Below are 18221 nucleotides of genomic sequence, written 5' to 3' on the forward strand. Positions count from 1 at the left end.
TTTTTTTCCATTTTTCTCTACCCCTGGGTGGTGAAAACGGCTGCTCTTGCGTCTTGGAAGAGTCCTTGGCACACAGTAGGCACTTTTATTTCCCAAGTTATTCCTCTGTTGACATAGCTGTCCTCAGACTAAAGTGTATTTAATTGGAGGCCCCTTTCCTCATTAGTGAGGACTGACGCATCAAAATATTATTTGCTGAACTTAAAAAGAAATGTTCAATTGCATTAGAGTTTATACTTTGATCAAAGTATGGCTGTTCTTGAAATTCTAATGAGCCCCTAAAGACTACAGTACCCTTGGTTAAATAAGGCACTGGGGACAGACATGAATAGATGTGTTAACATAATATGTATACTAATTGGACAATTTTGATAAAAATTACAGATTATACTTTTCCTGGCACCCATATAGTAGCCTCCTGGACATTAAAACAAAATATACGTGACAGAAAAAAACAAACTAGTCTCTCTGATTTGTACTAAATATGTGCATGTGCTTTTCAAAAAGTCAAGTTTTCTCAGACATTTAGTTACGCTTGACAGACGGAATATAATTCAGATTTAACATATTTAATAAAGTTTTAGTTATAAGTAGGAAAGGAAAAACTTCTGGGGAATACAAAATGGAATATGAAAAAGTAGAAAACAATTATACTGTGTTTCTGGAAAGAGTTCATCTCTTTTCCATCCTTAAATAACCATCTTGAAGCAGAATTCGCAAAAGGATAAATACAAAGAACTATTGTTATGTTCATGTATGTTTACAGTTTTAAGCAAGACTGGATTCTAGAGAGACTGGAATACATTTTGTCACTATGGCTTCATGTCTTAAGGGAAATTTATTCTTCTTTACGACAGGAAATAATGAAGACTTTCCCACCTCCACAAAGTTACATCAACGTTACTATTTTTTTAATAGCTGCTTAGCTTCCCATTGTATGTTTAACTGATGCAGTCAGTTCCCCACTATGGATATTTAGATTATTTCCTTTTTCTTACATATTTATCTTCAAGCACTTTTCTATTGACTTTACCAGGCAAAACTCCAAAAAATCTAATTACTGAGTCCTCTAGCAATGCACCCTCAACAACATAGCTATTATCATTCTTCTTGGTTTTGACAAAACTAAAATTTTCCTTTCCTTTGTTTATTGCTCACTTTGTACGCATTCTTTAGTAAATTGATTACTTGGGTTGTATGTTTCTTTTTATAAATCAAATGGTTTAGTCAATGATTTTCTTACTTAAAAATGCTCATCATGTATCAAGGGTATTAACCTTTGGTCTACTCTATGTTGTAAATATTGTTTCCTAATCTGTCATTTACTTTTTAATCTCATGTTGGTTTTTGTCATACAAAAGCTTTTGGTTGTTCATATCCAAATCTTTCACCTTTTCCTTTGTAATTTTTCCTATGGTATATGTTATGCTTTTATGCTTCCAAAATCCTTTTGTTTTATTATTACCCCAAATTATATAGGGATTCACCTAGATTTTCCTCTAGTTCTGTTATTTGTTTTTTACAGTTTTATTTTCAAACCTGAACTCTGCCCCTTACCAGCTGTGTGACCTTGAGCAAGTTCTGGGTTTCTACATTAGTAAACCAGGAACAATGACTGCTACCTTAGTGGGTTGCTGGTATGATTTAATAAGGCAAGAAAGGTAAAGCATATACCATAGGGCCTGGCTGGTGTAAGTATAGAATATATTTTAGTTAATTCCATTGTTATCATCATCCCTTAAATCTTTAATCAACTATAATTAATTTTGGTAGAGAGAAGGAGGTAAACATCTAATTATTTTTCCTTAAAATAGTTCCTTCATTGGGATGAGCCTGGGTGGCTCAATGGGTTAAGCATCTGATTCTTGATTTCGGCTCAGGTCATGATCTCAAGGTTTGTGAGATCAAACTCAGCATTAGGCTCCATGTGACAGCACAGAGCCTGTTTGAGATTCCCTATCTGCCCTTCCTCCACTCACTCTCACTCACGCGCTCTCTCTCAAAATAAATAAACTTAAAAAAAAAAAAATAGTTCCAGGGGCACCTAGGTGGCTCAGTTGGTTAAGTGTTTAACTTCAGCTCAGGTCATGATCTCACGGTTTGTGAGCTCAAGCCCCATGTCGGGGTCTGTGCTGACAGCTCAGAGCCTGGAGCCCACCTTGGATTCTGTGTCTCCCTCTCTCTCTGCCCCCCACCCCCTGCTCACACTCTGTCTGTCTCTCTCTCTCAAAATAAATAAACATTAAAAACAACTAAAAAAAAAATAGTTCCTTCATCTTTTCAACCATTCTGTGAGGTAATTCAATTTCAAAGATAAAATAAAAGATACTTATTCTTAGAAAAAAATTTTAAAGGAATCATGTATTGCATTTCTCTAGCAATAAAGAACTTTTTTAATGTTTATTTATTTTTGAGATAGAGAAAGCGTGAGTGGGGGAGGGGCAGAGAGAGAGGGACACAGGATTCGAAGCGGGCTCTGTGCAGACAGCAGTGAGCCTGATGTGGGGCTCAAACTCGCGAATCGCGAGAACATGCCCTGAGTCGAAGTTGGACGCTCAACCAACTGAGCCACCCAGGCACCCCTCTAGCAATAGAGAATATTTTTAAATATTTCACTGACCAAATATAATGGTGGGGCACTCTCACACATGAAAGAGAGTGAGAGATCGAGCAAGTATATGGTAGTGGGGTATTATGTTTTATTTGTGTTGGTGTGTGTGTATGTATTTGTGTGTTGGGTGTACATGGGATTATATGCGTGTTGGGTGTATGTGTACGTGTGTGTGTTGGGGGTGTGTGTGGCATGTGTTTTGGGTTGTATGGGGGTATATATATATGTGTGTATGTGTGTTGGGGGTACATGTATGTCTATGCTGAGGGTATGTGTATGTCGGTGTGTATGTGTGTTATGTTGGGGCATCATGAGGAGAGGAAGAAAAAACAACATTATTTGGGACAGGATACGCCAACCTAATACTGTCCAGTGGAGGAAAAATATTTACTATTGTTTCATAACATTATCTCGGAAGGGTACGGGGGGTAAAAACCAACATAATAAAACCTATCAATAAAACTGCAAATAGATAACATACTCCATAGAGTTCCCCTCATTTTTCTAATCTGGTGCCTTGTTAGCTGTATGACTCCCTGGCTGGGGTTATATTTAATCAATTCTTTGGCTTGGTAACTTTCAGGGCATTACTGGTATGATAAGAAACAACTATAAAAATACCAAACTGTCAATCAAAGCCTTAAAATGCACTGTGGACTCTTTATACAGCCTCCTGTCCTCCTCAACATAACTGGCTCCCCATGAGACACAAAGGAGGACTATACTTCACTCTGTGATACAGAGAAAACATTAAATATCAAAGAGCCTTATATGGTCTGTTAAGGAGAGTTTGGTTGATCCAAAAGACTGAAGGTTTCCTGCTTTGTTCATTTCTATTTTTTAAACCCAGCAGTCCCCTTTTGCAGCACAGCAGAAAAACAACAACAACAACAACAACTTGCCAACGGCTTGTCGAAGCTCACTTTGCAAAAAAATGGGGCTGTTTATGTTGGATGGTGGGAATCAGGGAATCCATAAAAGATGCAGTATCTTCACCTAAATGTTTGCTGACCATTGCTCACCCGCAAAGAGAACAAAGCGAAGCGTTGTATGTCTAGGGGAATGCACAACAGCCCATAAGGGAAAGTTCAGAAGTCCTTGGCAAGCAGGAAGATCTGAGTATTTGTTTCTATCCCAGACAAGCCAAGCAAAGCCACAACACTGTCAAACCCAAGAGGTTTGTGGCTTTTCAGCAGCACCGATGCCAGAGAGGAAGTGCCCTTCTCTAGACACAGCCCCACGTGTCTACGGCAGGGAATCCACAGGACAAACCTAACCTCATTTGTTAATAACCATGACCAAAAAGACACCAATTTCCTCTGTGGGGTTTATGCTTAAAACCACCTACGGCCGTATGGACAAGTCTTAAAACACAGGCATGCCCAAAGCAATCTGCAACATAATTTCACAGTCGCAGAGAGGGCTCCTGTATGGAATTTCTGCAACCAAGGTTAGACACCTGACCCAACCAACCCTACATCACATATATAATACAGATCTTTGAAAAGTGAACACCCTGAGTCCCCACGCTTGCACATAATCTGTCCCTACTGGGTATCGCAGCAAGGATTCAAAGCTATTACGTGTGTGCACTGAGAACCGAGCAAGCAAGGTCATTCTCTCTGTATAGCAGGACCCTGATAGCAAAGCGCAGAAGACCAACTAGGGACCAAAGAGAAAATGCACATACCAATCATATGCCCAACACCTGACTACCAAAGAGGTAGTTACAGAGGCGTATGTTCTAAGAAAAGGGAGAACAAAACAGGAGGGCATAACCCCTGTCTTATTTACAACCTGCATTAAGCAAGGTAGTCTCACGTAGATCATGGCTGAATAAAACAGTAAGTGTGGCAATATGCAGCTAGGCATGACATATGCATGGAATATTTTTCATTTTTCTTTAAAAAAAATTTTTTAATGTTTATTTTTGAAAGAGAGACAGAGCATGAGCAGGGGAGGGGCAGAGAGAGAGGGAGACACAGAATCCAAAGCAGGCTCCAGGCCCAGAGCTGTCCGCACAGAGCCCGACGCGGGGCTCGAACTCACAGACCATGAGATCATGACCTGAGCCGAAGTCGGATGCTCAATTGACTGAGCCACCCAGGAGCCCCATATTTCTCATTTCTCCAAAGTGGGAACATAGAAGAGCATTCAAGATTTCAACACAATCCACACTTTTGTCAGTTTATACAGAGTCTCCTGTTTTCTTTCTTGTCTCTTTTCTCTCTGGAGTGAGAGTGGAAAAAAATGTCTGAACTCAGTATTTGTGACATGGAGCTCGCGGGCCTGCTCGTTTGTGAGCGTGTTTCCCCACCTCCAAGCAGGGCTGATGGCCACTGAGATTCTGAGGAGTGTGGGTCTGGCAGGGGGCCCAGTTCCAAACGAGAGCACCTGGCTCCTACAAGACCAAAGGGGTCCCCCCACCAACTCTGCAATGGCAAGGAATGCCCAGCCCGGACCAGGCTTCAGCAAATCCCTCTCCCAAACAGCACAGCTCAGAAACTGTCCCATGTAGTGAAGTTAAGCCTGGTTTAAGTTAAATGACCAAAAACTACAGAGTTCAGATACAATTAAAAAAAAAAAGGAGGCTTTAAGGATTGACCTGGTGACACTAGATTTAAGTTTTCATCAACCTCAGAAGTTTGCCATGAAGGGACTTGGGTAAAAGGATCCAGAGGAACTGGGCCATGAGGGTGCAGGGAGAGCACGGGGCCATTTTTCATCATGGTGTCCAAGGGCTATCAGACTTGCAGTGCCTGGGAGTTCTGCTTGCAGCATGGCACAGGGTGACTCACCCAGAAGGACATTTGCACCCCAGCAACGGTGCTGGGACGAGTCATGAGCTGGCAGTGAACCTCGGCTGCTTTTCTGTTGGCAGATAAGGTGGCTGACTCACCCAAGGGGATGGTCAGGCATCGGTGCCCAGGATGGAAGGAGAAACTAAGCCACCTTGTGCATGAGGACAGTCTGACAGAGGATGTATTTTGAGTTATTTTGTAGGGTGTTTTCACATAAACCATCTGCTGAGAAAGAAAGCGTTCCTCATTTCTGCCTGATATAGTCTCTCTGGTACAGGAGTAGGCCTGACCCCAAATCCCTCCTGGACTGTGGGGAGCACAATATTGACAGCACGTGAGGGGAGATGAAAATAAAGCCCAGACCAAACATAAGCATCCAGGACTCCAGAGAACGTCTGACAGGAGGGAGAACACTATTAGAATTATTCCTGGCCGGGTTCCAAGCCAGAGGACTGCAACGTGATTTCCGCATACAGCCACTTTTGGGGGATGTCAGAGAAGAGAGGGTCGCCTGGAATTACAGGAGAATCCATAAAAACCTTCACGTGTAATTGTCACGGACTCAAATCTATCTTTACAATTGCTTTTCAGCTCTCTCACAGGTAGGAGGACCTCCAAGAACCTCAGTTTTCTCATCTGTAAAACAGGGACAGTAATAGTTTCAACACGATTGACTACATGACAATTAAATGACCCACCGCAGGTAGAGGGGTGGGCACAGTGCTGGGAACCTAGTGCTCAGAAGTGTACTGTCTATTGTGATTATTATCCACCTCCCTAAATAGCCTGCACTATGTTAAACGATGTCTCTGGGTACAAGTAAGGAATAGACAGGGATGAAGAAAGGAAAGCCTGTTAGAAGGTGGGGCTGGGTGGGATTGAAGAATAGTAGAGAGGGGCACCTGGATGGCTCCGTCGGTTAAGCGTCCGACTTCGGCTCAGGTCATGATCTCATGGTCTGTGAGTTCGAGCCCGCATGGGGCTCTGTGCTGACAGCTCAGAGCCCGGAGTCTGCTTCGGATTCTGTGTCTCCCCCTGTCTCTCTGCCCCTCCCCCACTTGTGCTCTGTCTCTGTCTCTCAAAAATAAATAAATAAATGTAAAAAAATTTTTTTTAAAAAGGAGGAATAGAGGGGCACCTAGCTGGCTCAGCTGGTAGAGCGTGTGACTCTTGATCTCAGGGGCATGAGTTCAAGCCCCACATTGGGAGAGAACCTACTTTAAAAAAAAATAGGGGGCGCGTGGGTGGCTCAATCATTTAACCATCCGACCTCAGATCAGGTCATGATCTCACAGTTCATGGGTTCAAGCCCCGTGTTGGGCTCTGTGCTGACAGCTCAGAGCCTAGGCCTGCTTCAGATTCTGTGTCTCTTCCTCTCTCTGCACCTCCTCTATTAACACTCTATCTCTGTTTCTCAAGAATAAATAAACACTAACAATACAGGAGTACAGGTAAGAGAAAACACACACACACGCATGCACACACACACACACATTTACACACCCACACCAGACACTCACACACATGTATACACATACATATAATCAAATATACACACAACATACACACTCATACAAACACACAAATGCACACTCACACACTCTCTCTTTTTAAAAAATCTAACAATATTAGTTTAGTTCGTGTATTTCAGAAAGGTTTTTCTCTACCAGTAAGGCTGGCCTACCCAAGAGAAAAGTCAAGGCCCCTGTGACCTCACGGGGTTCAGGAAACACTGTGTGCAGTGCAGGGACATGAACTGAAACAGTTCCAGTGTGGGCACTTGGCACACTTTACCAAACACAAATACAACCCCACCATGAGTAAACTTCAAAGTCAACATTAAAGATTCTTGTGATAAAAAAAAAAAAAGCTTCTCTTAACTGACCTGCACTTACCCAGCTTTCTGAATTAACTGACATTCTGTTCCATCTGTAAAACAGTACAGAGGCATGCCCCCTCTACCCTAAACCACCCCAGCTGCTAGGCTGTGCTCAGGACCCCTGCCAGCTGAGCTATGTTCTCACAAAGGGTCAGCTGTGTCTGCTCCTAAACTGGTTTATGTCATTGTACTTCTCTGTAGTTACATAATTTTATTAACAAATGTAAAAAGAGAGTTGCTGATTCTAAGAAAGCTAAGTTGGGCACTTAAGGGAGCAACTTGATGAGGGCTAGTCACCAAAAGAATTGTCAAATGAGGTACGGGTAAGACAATTTGCAAAGGGCCATAAAAGAAAAAAGAAAAATCTAGAAGAACTCTGCATTCAGACTGTTTCCTACGTGTCTTTGAAGATGGCATGCATCATTTATAATGACTCTCTACTTTACCAAATTTTTCAAAGAATCGACCACTACTGCTTCTTACAACTACAGGGAAAATGTCTATGGTTTTGATAAACCTAATAGCCAACAATTACTGAGTATGTATATTGTGCAAGGTACTTGCTGAGTGCTTCTTGTATGCTTGAATAGTGAAAGAATGAACCAACTCAGCACACTGAAACAAGTATTTTTGGAACTTTGCTAAAATATTGGTTCTATTTCGGCTACTGCTGGCTTTTAGAATGTAAATTGTTTTGTCTCGTCCCTGTTCTTGCTTCAGTTGAACAGTGTGAAAGAGAAATCATTTCTACCTCTGAGCACATAGAATGTCCCATACCATACCATGGGAACAGAATCCAACACAGCGGCTTGCCCCACAGCCGAGCTCACGGCTCAGATGCTCACAGCACAAAGCTACGCTAGCAGAACAAGCATCAGACACAGAACCTTTCTCCTGAACTGCAGGGTGTTAACAATGCCTGAAAACACACGGCCACAGCAAGTTGGAGCAACGTGCCATATGGTGAGGATTGTTATATAATTTCTAAGTCAATAGTTTAGAGGCTCTGGGCCAGGAAATGCTCATGTCCACATTGATCCCAGATATGCCACCACCAGACTGGTTTTTATTTTTATTTTTTAAGAATTTTTTTAAGTTAATTAGTTAATTAATTTATTTATTTTCAGAGAGAGAGAGCACACAAAGAAGGGGCAGAGAGAGAGAGGAAGAAAGAGAATCCCAAGCAGGGTCCACACTGTCAGCACAGAGCCCGATGCGGAGCTCGAATTCACGAACGATGAGATTATGACCTGAGTTGAAACCAAGAATGACGTTTAACTGACTGAGCCAACCAGGCACCTCAAAGACTTTATTTATTTGTTTGTCTGTCTGTCTGTTTGTTTGTTTGTTTAATGTTTTATTTATTTTTGAAACAGAGAGAGACACAGCATGAGCAGGGGAGGGGCAGAGAGAGAGGGAGGCACAGAATATGAAGCAGGATCCAGGCTCCGAGCTGTCAGCGCAGATCCCAACATGGGGCTCGAACCCACAAGCTGTGAGATCATGACCTGAGCTGAAGTCAGACGCTCAACCGACTGAGCCACCCAGGCGCCCCTCAAAGATTTTATTTTTTAAGTAATCTCTACACCCAACGTGGGGCTCGAACTTACAACCCCTAGATCAACAGTTGAATGCTGTACCGACTGACCCAGCCAGGTGCCCCTCACCAGACTGGTTTTTATTTCTGGCATGAAGATTTATAGAAAAATAGGTCTGTGAAAAATATTCCCTCACTAGGAATAAAACTGAAACCAAGGGGCAGTCACTGTTATTTACCAACATGGTACATTTTAGGCAGTGACGAAACATGGATGCATTCATTGTCGAGGCCTTAATTACAAACAGTAGTGATTTAAACATTTACAAAGGCTGATTACCTGTCTGTATTCACTACAATAACTTTATAGTCCTAAATATGGTTTTATGTCTATGTGCATGTATATATGGGTGAAGAGTAGAGGAAGATAAGAGTTCATGTAGAAATATACCAAGGTTTGGGGGCCTGATTCTACAAATTACTTCTGTTTTGTTTTGCTTTTTTCTTAGTTCTGGCACAAGGGTGTTTGCTTCAAAGACTCAGAATAATCTGCCACACAAGCATTATTATGCTTACCTACCCCAAAAGTTATAATAAATAATACAGTTAAAATGTAAAACGTCTCAAAGCCTGATTCAATGCAATGCAAACCGCTTAACAAACGAGTCTTTGACTTGCCTCTGAAAAGTCCACTGGGACAGCTGTGTGACCAGCACAAAATGTCTGATTCATGTTTTATCAGAGAGCTAGAGGGGATCTGAGATCACCCTGGGCCCTATCTCCTCCTTCCCCAGATGAGGAAACAGATCCCCCAAGGTGAGCGGCTTGTGGCAAAACCAGGTCTGGTCAACCCCAGTACAACGCATTTTCTTTCCACAGGGCTGATGCTATTATCCTCACGACTTCCACCATGTGACCACGATGAAGACCATAAATATTAAGTGAGCTTCTCCTATGTGCCAAGCACTGGCTTCGGTACTTTCTACAAACAGGTCATTTGGTCCTCAAATCAACCCTATGAGATGGGAATGATTATTGTCCTCATTTAACACGAGTGCAGTGAGATTCAGCGGCTCACCGGGACTTATAGGTCAAAGGCAGTGAGGCCAGGATTGGAACCTGGGCAGTCTGGGGGGGGGGGGGGGGACAGGAGCCCACATTCTTCCTTCTAGCACTGCAATAGCCAGCTGCCATGGCCATTAGACACACTACATACTTGTGCATTTCTACGCCGCAAAGCCTGAGAGTGAAGGGTGTTGCTGTCACTTTTAACAAACAGTAAAACAGAACAATCTGACATACCACATGAGACTTAACGCCCCTGTCTCTGGTCGTTCTCTCAAACCCAGTGCTTTTGGTCTTTTCCTCTCTCCCTCCCCTCCTCCTCTCTCCTCCTCCCTTCCTCCCCTCTCCTCAACCTAAGTTCTGAGAGCTGCCTTGAGAGCTCTCAGTCAGTATCAATGATGCCATTATTCACTGAGCCTGACAAATAGGTCGGTTTCAGGAAATCTGTGCTTCCCCTTCTGCATTTCCTCTATTTCTCATCAGAGAATCAATGCCTTCTATCTTAATGTTTCTATTCACAATTAAGAAGGAATTGTGAATTCTTTTTTAATGAAGAGAAAGGAAATCAAGTTAGTACGAAACCCATCAACTAATCTACCAGTAATGTACTTAGTGGACAAATTATGAGTACAAACAAATCTGAGAACAGTTGGCAAGAATTTTACTTTTTGCTAAGGTGGTCACTGTATTTGTACAATAATACCACCATCCAAAGAACAAGAGAATGTCTCTCTGAATTTTGTAAACAGACATTGCTCTGTGAGCCGAGAGAATCCATTCAATGGAACCCGCTATTTGATGTGATCATGCAGACCAGAAATGGTAAACTTTAGACTATCAGTATGTTTAAAAATCATTCTTATCTTTTTAAACATTTCTGAACATACTAATTTGTAATGCGGAGCTCCAGAAATCTTTAGTTTCACATTTGAATTTTATCATCTGTACTGAATAAAATTATTTCCCATTTAAAAAAAAAGTTTGTCCTATATTCAGGGATATGAGTGATATATTGCAGAAGACTAGAATGGTCTCTTGGGCAATAAGAGCGGATGTGATTCTAGAAGATAGGACAAAGAAAGACTGCCTCCCTTAAGGATTATTTTAACCATGTCACCCCAATAGTCCCTGTTTTTTGGGGTTTTTTTACTCTATCAGTCTAAACCAATAATCAGTCTAAACTAAACTCAGTTTAATTTTCTATTATTTGGCCTCAGTCAGCAAGTACAAATAGGTCTCGCACTGCTTCCCCCCACAACACACCTTCTGTTAAGACAAGTGGTTACACTATGCTCACTCCAACTTCTCCATCTTCACTCACGGAAAAGCCAAATGAGGTGTCACTGATGGGCACCTTCCACTGGTCAGTGCATTGAGTTACAACAACATATGAGACGCATATTGTCGCCATGTTTCCCATTTTATAGAAAAGAAACTGTGGCTCAGAGATTAAAGAGAGCCAAGGCAGCGCTCCTAAGACTTAAACTCAGGTCTGACTTTGAAGTCCCTGTGCCCTCCTTGACACCATGTTGCTTCTCTTATCTAGAAACCCTCTATGCTGGCTTTTGCTACACCTATGGACCTTCACTTTCCTGCCCAGTTTTGGTCCTTTCTCCCCTAAGATGCCTTCCCAGGCAACTGTTCAGCCCTTCCAGATTTTGCCCTTCCTTGAGTTTTCCATACCACTTAAAATGTGTGAAACAGTTAACTAAATATTCTCTCCAAATGTTTACTGTTGTTATGCAGTCCTTTGCTTTCCACCTAACTTTTTGATTCTCCAGGGCTTCCGAGGCTGCATACACAGTAGGGATTTCATGAACACTTGAGGAACTGAGACCTTCTGGCTCCCTGGGTTATATAAGAGGAACCACAGCACTGGGCTGGGGACACAGAATTGGTGGTGGGGAGTCATGGAGAAGAAGGGGAGGAAGGTAGACTGAGGCTATGGAATAAAGGACCCTAAATGTAGTTCAAGGAGTATAGATTTTATCTGTAAGTTGTGAGGAGTCCTTGAAGGTATCTGAGAATTGCAAGGGAAGAGTTCTAAGTCAGGAAGATATATCTGGCTGTATCTTTTTTTTTTTTTTAAAATACAATTTATTGTCAAACTGGCTTACATATAACACCCAGTACTTATCCCAACAGGTGCCCTCCTCAATGCCCATCACCCACTTTCCCCTCTCCCCCACCTCCCATCCACCCTCAGTTTGTTCTCTGTATTTAAGAGTCTCTTGTGGCTTGCCTCTCTCCCTCTCTGTTTGTAACTATTTTTCCCCCTCCCCCTCCCCCATGGTCTTCTGTTAAGTTTCTCAAGATCCACATGAGTGAAAACATATATCTGTCCTCTGACTGACTTATTTCCCTCAGCATAAGACCCTCCAGTTCTATCCATGTTGCTGCAAACGGCAGGATCTCATTCTTTCTCATTTATCTGCCTATATCTTGAATAACATCGACTGAACAAAGTTTGGACTTTTTATAGCCACAGCATTTGTCCTCATGTTTCTGTTATAGTGGAAATGCATTACTTCGGTAGTTTATTTAAATCCAAAAGCACACACACACACACACACACACACACACACACACACACACACATCACTGTGCTAATACTCAAGGCAGACTATTTTAGACTCAGCAGAATTTGTCTAAAGTCCTAATGGGCCAATAAAAAAAACAAATTAATTACAAGCAACATTCAGAAGTGATTATTCACTTTAATAGAATACATTTGCTACAGGTGTAGGAATGATGTTTGAAAAGAAAGGCAAATTTACCCACTGGGAGCAACCGAAGAAATTTTCCTAGTTCCAGACTGTTCACTTTTGAAAAAATTATATGGCAAATAATTTCTCAACAAGTTTGCTATATGTGGTGAGGAAAAGGCTATCACTAGGGGCACCTGGATGGCCCAGTCCGTTGAGCATCCAACTTTGGCTCAGGTCATGATCTCATGGTTTGTGAGTTCAAGCCCCGCATTGGGCCCCAGCTTGGAGCCTGAAGCCTGCTTGAGATTCTGTGTCTCCCTCTCTCTCTGCCCCTCCCTGACTCATACCTTGTCTCTCTCTCTCAAAAATAAATTAATGTTAAAAAAAAAAAAAGTAAACGATAAAGGGACACCTAGGTGGCTCAGTCAGTTAAGTGTATGACAGGACTCTTGGTTTCAGCTCAAGTCATGCTCTTACGTTTTGTGGGTTTGAGCCCCGCATTGGGCTTTATGCTGATAGCATGGGGCCTGCTTGGGATTCTCTGTCTCTCCCTCTCTATACCCCTCACCTCTCAAAATAAATAAACATTAAAAAAAAAGTAAATGAGAAAGTCATTCAGCTGATGGTTCTATAAGTAGAGATGAGGAGAACACAGTCATTAAGACTAAATAAAGAAATGGGGACATAATCAAAAGAGTAGGAATCAGGGGCTCTTGGGTGGCTCAGTCAGTCAAGTGTCTGACTCTTGATTTCAGCTCAGGTCATGATCTCATGGCTCATGAGTTTGAGTTCTACACTGGACTCTGAGCTGATAGGTTGGAGCCTGCTTGGGATTCTCTCTCCCTGTCTCTGCCCCTCCCCTGTTTACAATCTCTCTCTCTCTCTCTCTCTCTCTCTCTCTCTCTCTCAAAAATAAATAAATAAACATTGTTAAAAAATTAAAAATTAGTAGTCATCTATGTTCGATGGACTAGGAATGAAATGCCTCAAGGAAAGAACACTAGCAAAATGTGAGGCTGGGAGGCCATGTTTCCCTGAGGAACGTGGAGTTCATATCACCAATGACTGTAAGAACACTCAGGACGTGAGCGGGTCCTGGAAACCAACAGCATCTCTGCTTTCCTTGTATTGGTGGAGAGATGAATTCCTACAGTGCTGGCGACGAGGAAAGACACAGCACATTAAACCTCTTCTTCACGTGATCATCACAACAGCTAGCATCTCTGGCTTGAGGTGGTTCCCCATTATTTCTAACTGATGGAACACCTCTGAAGATACTAACATCCTTCACAGGTGAAAAACCCGAGGCTTAAAAAACAAAACAAAACACACCCATGACTTCTTAGCAAGTTAGTGGCAGAGTCTGATCCTGAAATAAACCTTGTTGACTTCAAAGCCCACATGCTGGAATTGGAAAGAATGAGTGTGAATTTTATGGGAAAAACAGAATTCCAGAGGAAAGAAAACAGACGAAGAGTCCTGAGACCCAAAAATCAAGTGAAGAGAGAGTCAACTTACCAGCATATTTCGTAGTGTTAGATTCATCCATGGACCAAAAGCAATAATCGAAGGCAAATACCTGAGGGAAAGAAGAAAATATTAAAAATTAGTAAACTTCTAGGAGTATATCAAACTGCAAAAAAGAATTCACGATGAAGAAGAGGATCCCTATTACTGTCTGATGAAGACAACAAACACTATAGGTTTAACACTTTATTAATCCTGAAGTTTCTTTTGGACTACGCTGATGGTTATCTTACTGGATTAGAGTCCGTTGCATATGAATAGGCTATTCATATGCAGAATATCCGAATGCAAACAGCCAGATATCTTAACAAAAAAAAAAAAAAAAAAAAAATTTGACAATACATTTAGTAAGAAAAAAACAATGACTTCTCACCCAAGTCCACAGTTTCTGCATCTGCTAAAGCCATTGGCTAGATTCCCATGGCTTCTCAAGTAACAACTTCCCATGGTTTCTCAAGTGATCAACTTGCATTGGAACCACTTCCTTCCAGCTTTCCATGATGCCACCATTTGTAGCTAAAGCTCCAAACTCCCCACATTTCCACCTTGGACTCTGTTCCCTGTTTCAGCGTGCCATCTTGGGCCAAGTCTTGCTAACAAACCAATAACTCACTCTTGGGTGCATTTCTGTAGAGTTACCAAATAACTACTATGTATCGGGAAAGGCTGATGCTTCTCCCATTTGGAATCTCATCCAATCACAACTTCCATGCATATAACCATCACTTGTGTTCCAGCTGTCATTAGCAGATGCACAGGGCAATGTTCCCCGAAGCATGATCCAAAAACAGTAATTTTAGGAGATATTCCATGAAAAAACAATTAAATTGTGTTGGAAATTTCACACTATTTGAGATCCTCAATGCAATTCTCAATATTAAAGGCTCTGAAAAGTTATCCAGCAAAGAAACCCATTTAATTGCTTAACTTTATTTCTCCAATTAATTTTAGTGAAGAGACCCTTTCTTAAGTAATGCCTATGAGCATGCCTTGACACTATTGTTTCTCAGCATACCCCCTTAGCAAACTCTGGCGCAGAGGACCCAGTAGCCACTTTTCTGGGTTCCCGGCTACAGCTTTTTCCCCCCCTGCAGTCCAAACAGCAATTTACAGACCTCCCACAGACAGGAACCCTTTAATGCTTAATCATTTCCTAGGGATTGTAAGCACTGAACAAGCAGAACCCAAACTCTGTGAGCTGGCATTGAGACTGTCTGCAAAGAGGCATTTCCAGTCCATGCCCCCTAACTTCCTTATGCTTCTGCTGAACTTGTCTGTACCGTGGAATCAGTAGGAACCATTCCACCCCTGTCCTTGTTCTCCTCTTCATTTACACCCTTCAAAATGCTTCTTCTTCTTCTTTTTTTTCGTCTTTTTTTTGAGAGAGAGAACGTGAGAAGGAGAGGTAGGGAAAGAGAGGGAGAAGAGACAAGAGAGAGAGAGAGAGAGAGAGAGAGAGACAGAATCTCAAGCAGGCCCATGCTCAGTGCAGAGCCCAACTCAGGGCTCAATCCCATGAGCCTGGGATCATGACCTGAGCTGAAAGAGTTGGACACTCAAGCACGCAGGTGCCCCCAAAATGCTTTGTATTTCTTAAGGCCCAATTCAATACATTTTTCTTCCAGGAAATATTTATTGTTTAAATCCAAAAGAATTATCTCTCCTCTCTGAAATCTTACAATGCTGTTTAATCCGGTTTCTCACAACTCTGATGCCACTGATCTGTTTTTCATTAATCATGTATATGATCCTTGCATATGGTTTATCTCCACTGGTCGACTAAGTTCCTTGAAGGCAGGAACCATACCCAATTCACACTTGTATCCTAGAGTTTTCACAGCGGTTATTTGTAATAATTTATTGAGTGATTAATGATACCGAGACCTTGCAAGAAAGCAGGTACTTTCTAAATCGTAAAAAGATAAGTTATGCTCTGAAGAGTTTCAGTACTACATACACTTTCGTGCTTTTACAACCGATTCAGGCATCTACAATGCACAACACTCACACCATCAATCTCAAATCCAAATTCAATTCTGTTACTTATACACACTATTCATTCTGGCCTTACAGTAACCAAGGTTAAAATGAACACTAGTTTCAGCCAACAGAGTGTGGGATATTTACTACATTCGAGGGCTCTTCCAATGACTTGAGAGACCACACAGGAGAAAACCAGTTAATCTTCCTGCCTCTGGGCAGGACTGAACTTCAACACTTCTCCTGAGACATGATGATCTGTCTTGTTTTTAAACATTTCTAGAAAAGGAGGTTCCATAACTTCCCTTTAATGGCATCTTATAACACTTAACTTCCATTTTCAGGACATTGTTCCCTTCCTTTTGACCTAAGTCAACTCTCCTTACTTTAAATGGCCAACAGAGGCTGTTTTCCAATTTTGATGTATCCTCGTTATTTTCCTCTGGAGTCTCAATGAATTCCTCTTAGTAGCTGCTCTAATACAGGGAAACAATCATTTATTCCGCATATGTTGATTTTTCGTACCCAAACTTATTTTTAACCATTTGCTACTCTGCATACGGAACAAGAAGGCTAGGGAAGTGTAATGCGACTTGAAATAAAATGAAATCTACCCAGGGGCGCCTGGGGGGGCTCAGTTGGTTAAGTATCTGACTTCGGCTCAGGTCATCATCTCGAGGTCAGTGAGTTCCAGCCCCGCGTCAGGTTCTGTGCTGACAGTTCAGAGCCTGGAGCCTGTTTCGGATTCTGTCTCCCCCTCTCTCTGCCCCTCCCCAGCTCACACTCTGCTCTCTCAAAAATGAATATACACTCAAAAAAAATTTTTTTAATTAAATCCACCCCAAATTTGAGGGTCTACCTCTCAGTAACAATCATCCCAAATTCTGTGCCAACTTCCATTTCTAGCGGTTAATAAAGTTGGTTTTGCTCACAAAGAGGAAGATAAAAAAATTTTTTCATTTTAACCATTTGCCTTCTAAAATTCAAACCCTGCAGAGGAGGTTTAAAAGGAAGCAAACAAACAACAGCAAAAACCTGCAGAGGAGAAAAGGCCCATGATAGTACTGGTGGATGTGACTGCTCTTTGCTGGCCAAAAATAATAGAATTCCCTCATCTAAATTAGGTCTCGAATTTCAAAACCTTGGATGACAGACATTTAGAATGGCCATCCCCCATCCAGTCATGGAGTACAGGTTATTATTTTAGCAAATATTTACCATTAAGGGGGCGCCTGGGTGGCTCAGTCGGTTAAGCGTCCGACTTCGGCTTCAGGTCACAATCTCATGGTTCATGGGTTCAAGCCCCACGTCGGGTTCTGTGCTGACAGCTCAGAGCCTGGAGCCTGCTTCAGACTCTGTGTCTCCCTCTCTCTCTGACCCTCCCCCGTTCATGCTCTGTCTCTCTCTGTCTCAAAAATAAATAAACATTAAAAAAAAATTTTTTTTAAAAGAAAGTTGACGCCCAGGGGTGCCTGGGGTTAAGTGTCCGACCTCGGCTCAGGTCATGATCTCCGGGTTCGTGAGTTCAAGCCCCATGTCGGGCTCTGTGCTGACAGCTCAGAGTCTGGAGCCTGCTTCAGATTCTGTGTCTCCCATTCTCTCTCTGCCCCTCCCCTGCTCACACTCTGTCTCTCTCTCCTTCAAAAATAAACATTTAAAAAGTTTTTTAAAAAAGAAAATTGACACCTAAACACATGAAGGATTTCCCTAAAGCTCAAAGCAAGTGGACAGAAAAATTTTTGTTGTAATTTTTTTTCCTTAAAGCAGGCTACAAGCAATTGAACCTTCTATGAACTTCTACAGCACGTAGTAGCTCCCATGGCACTAGTTCACACGTGGTCCTATTTTATGACTCAGTTCTTCTGTGTGGGTCTTACTGCCACTTGAAACCATGAGCTCCTTGTGGACAGGGACTATGTCTCATGAACCTCTCACCACTTGGGTCAGGATCTCATCCAGAGTGGCCATTCTAGAGAATATTTTTTCAGTAAATACACATAACACCAGAAGCAGGAGTTGGAATGCAGACACAAACATAGAAGAGATGTGAGAACCAGTAAGAGTAAGCAGAAGTTCAACGGCAAGATATATTTTTGGATATTTTATTACTTTC

At 42.0% G+C, this 18221-nt stretch overlaps 1 protein-coding gene across 9 annotated transcripts in view; it reads right to left on the bottom strand.

The window, feature by feature from the left end:
• Positions 1-18221, bottom strand: part of KIF13A (kinesin family member 13A) — a 212938-nt gene that overhangs the window by 89679 nt on the left and 105038 nt on the right. For all 9 annotated transcript variants that reach the window (XM_027040380.2, XM_027040378.2, XM_027040379.2 and 6 more), the window contains one exon: positions 14120-14180. In XM_027040380.2, the coding sequence (XP_026896181.1) occupies positions 14120-14180 (61 nt within the window). The remainder of the gene's footprint in view (positions 1-14119; positions 14181-18221) is intronic.

This window comes from Acinonyx jubatus, chromosome B2 (genome assembly GCF_027475565.1).
Source record: "Acinonyx jubatus isolate Ajub_Pintada_27869175 chromosome B2, VMU_Ajub_asm_v1.0, whole genome shotgun sequence".
Taxonomy (NCBI): Eukaryota; Metazoa; Chordata; class Mammalia; order Carnivora; family Felidae; genus Acinonyx; species Acinonyx jubatus.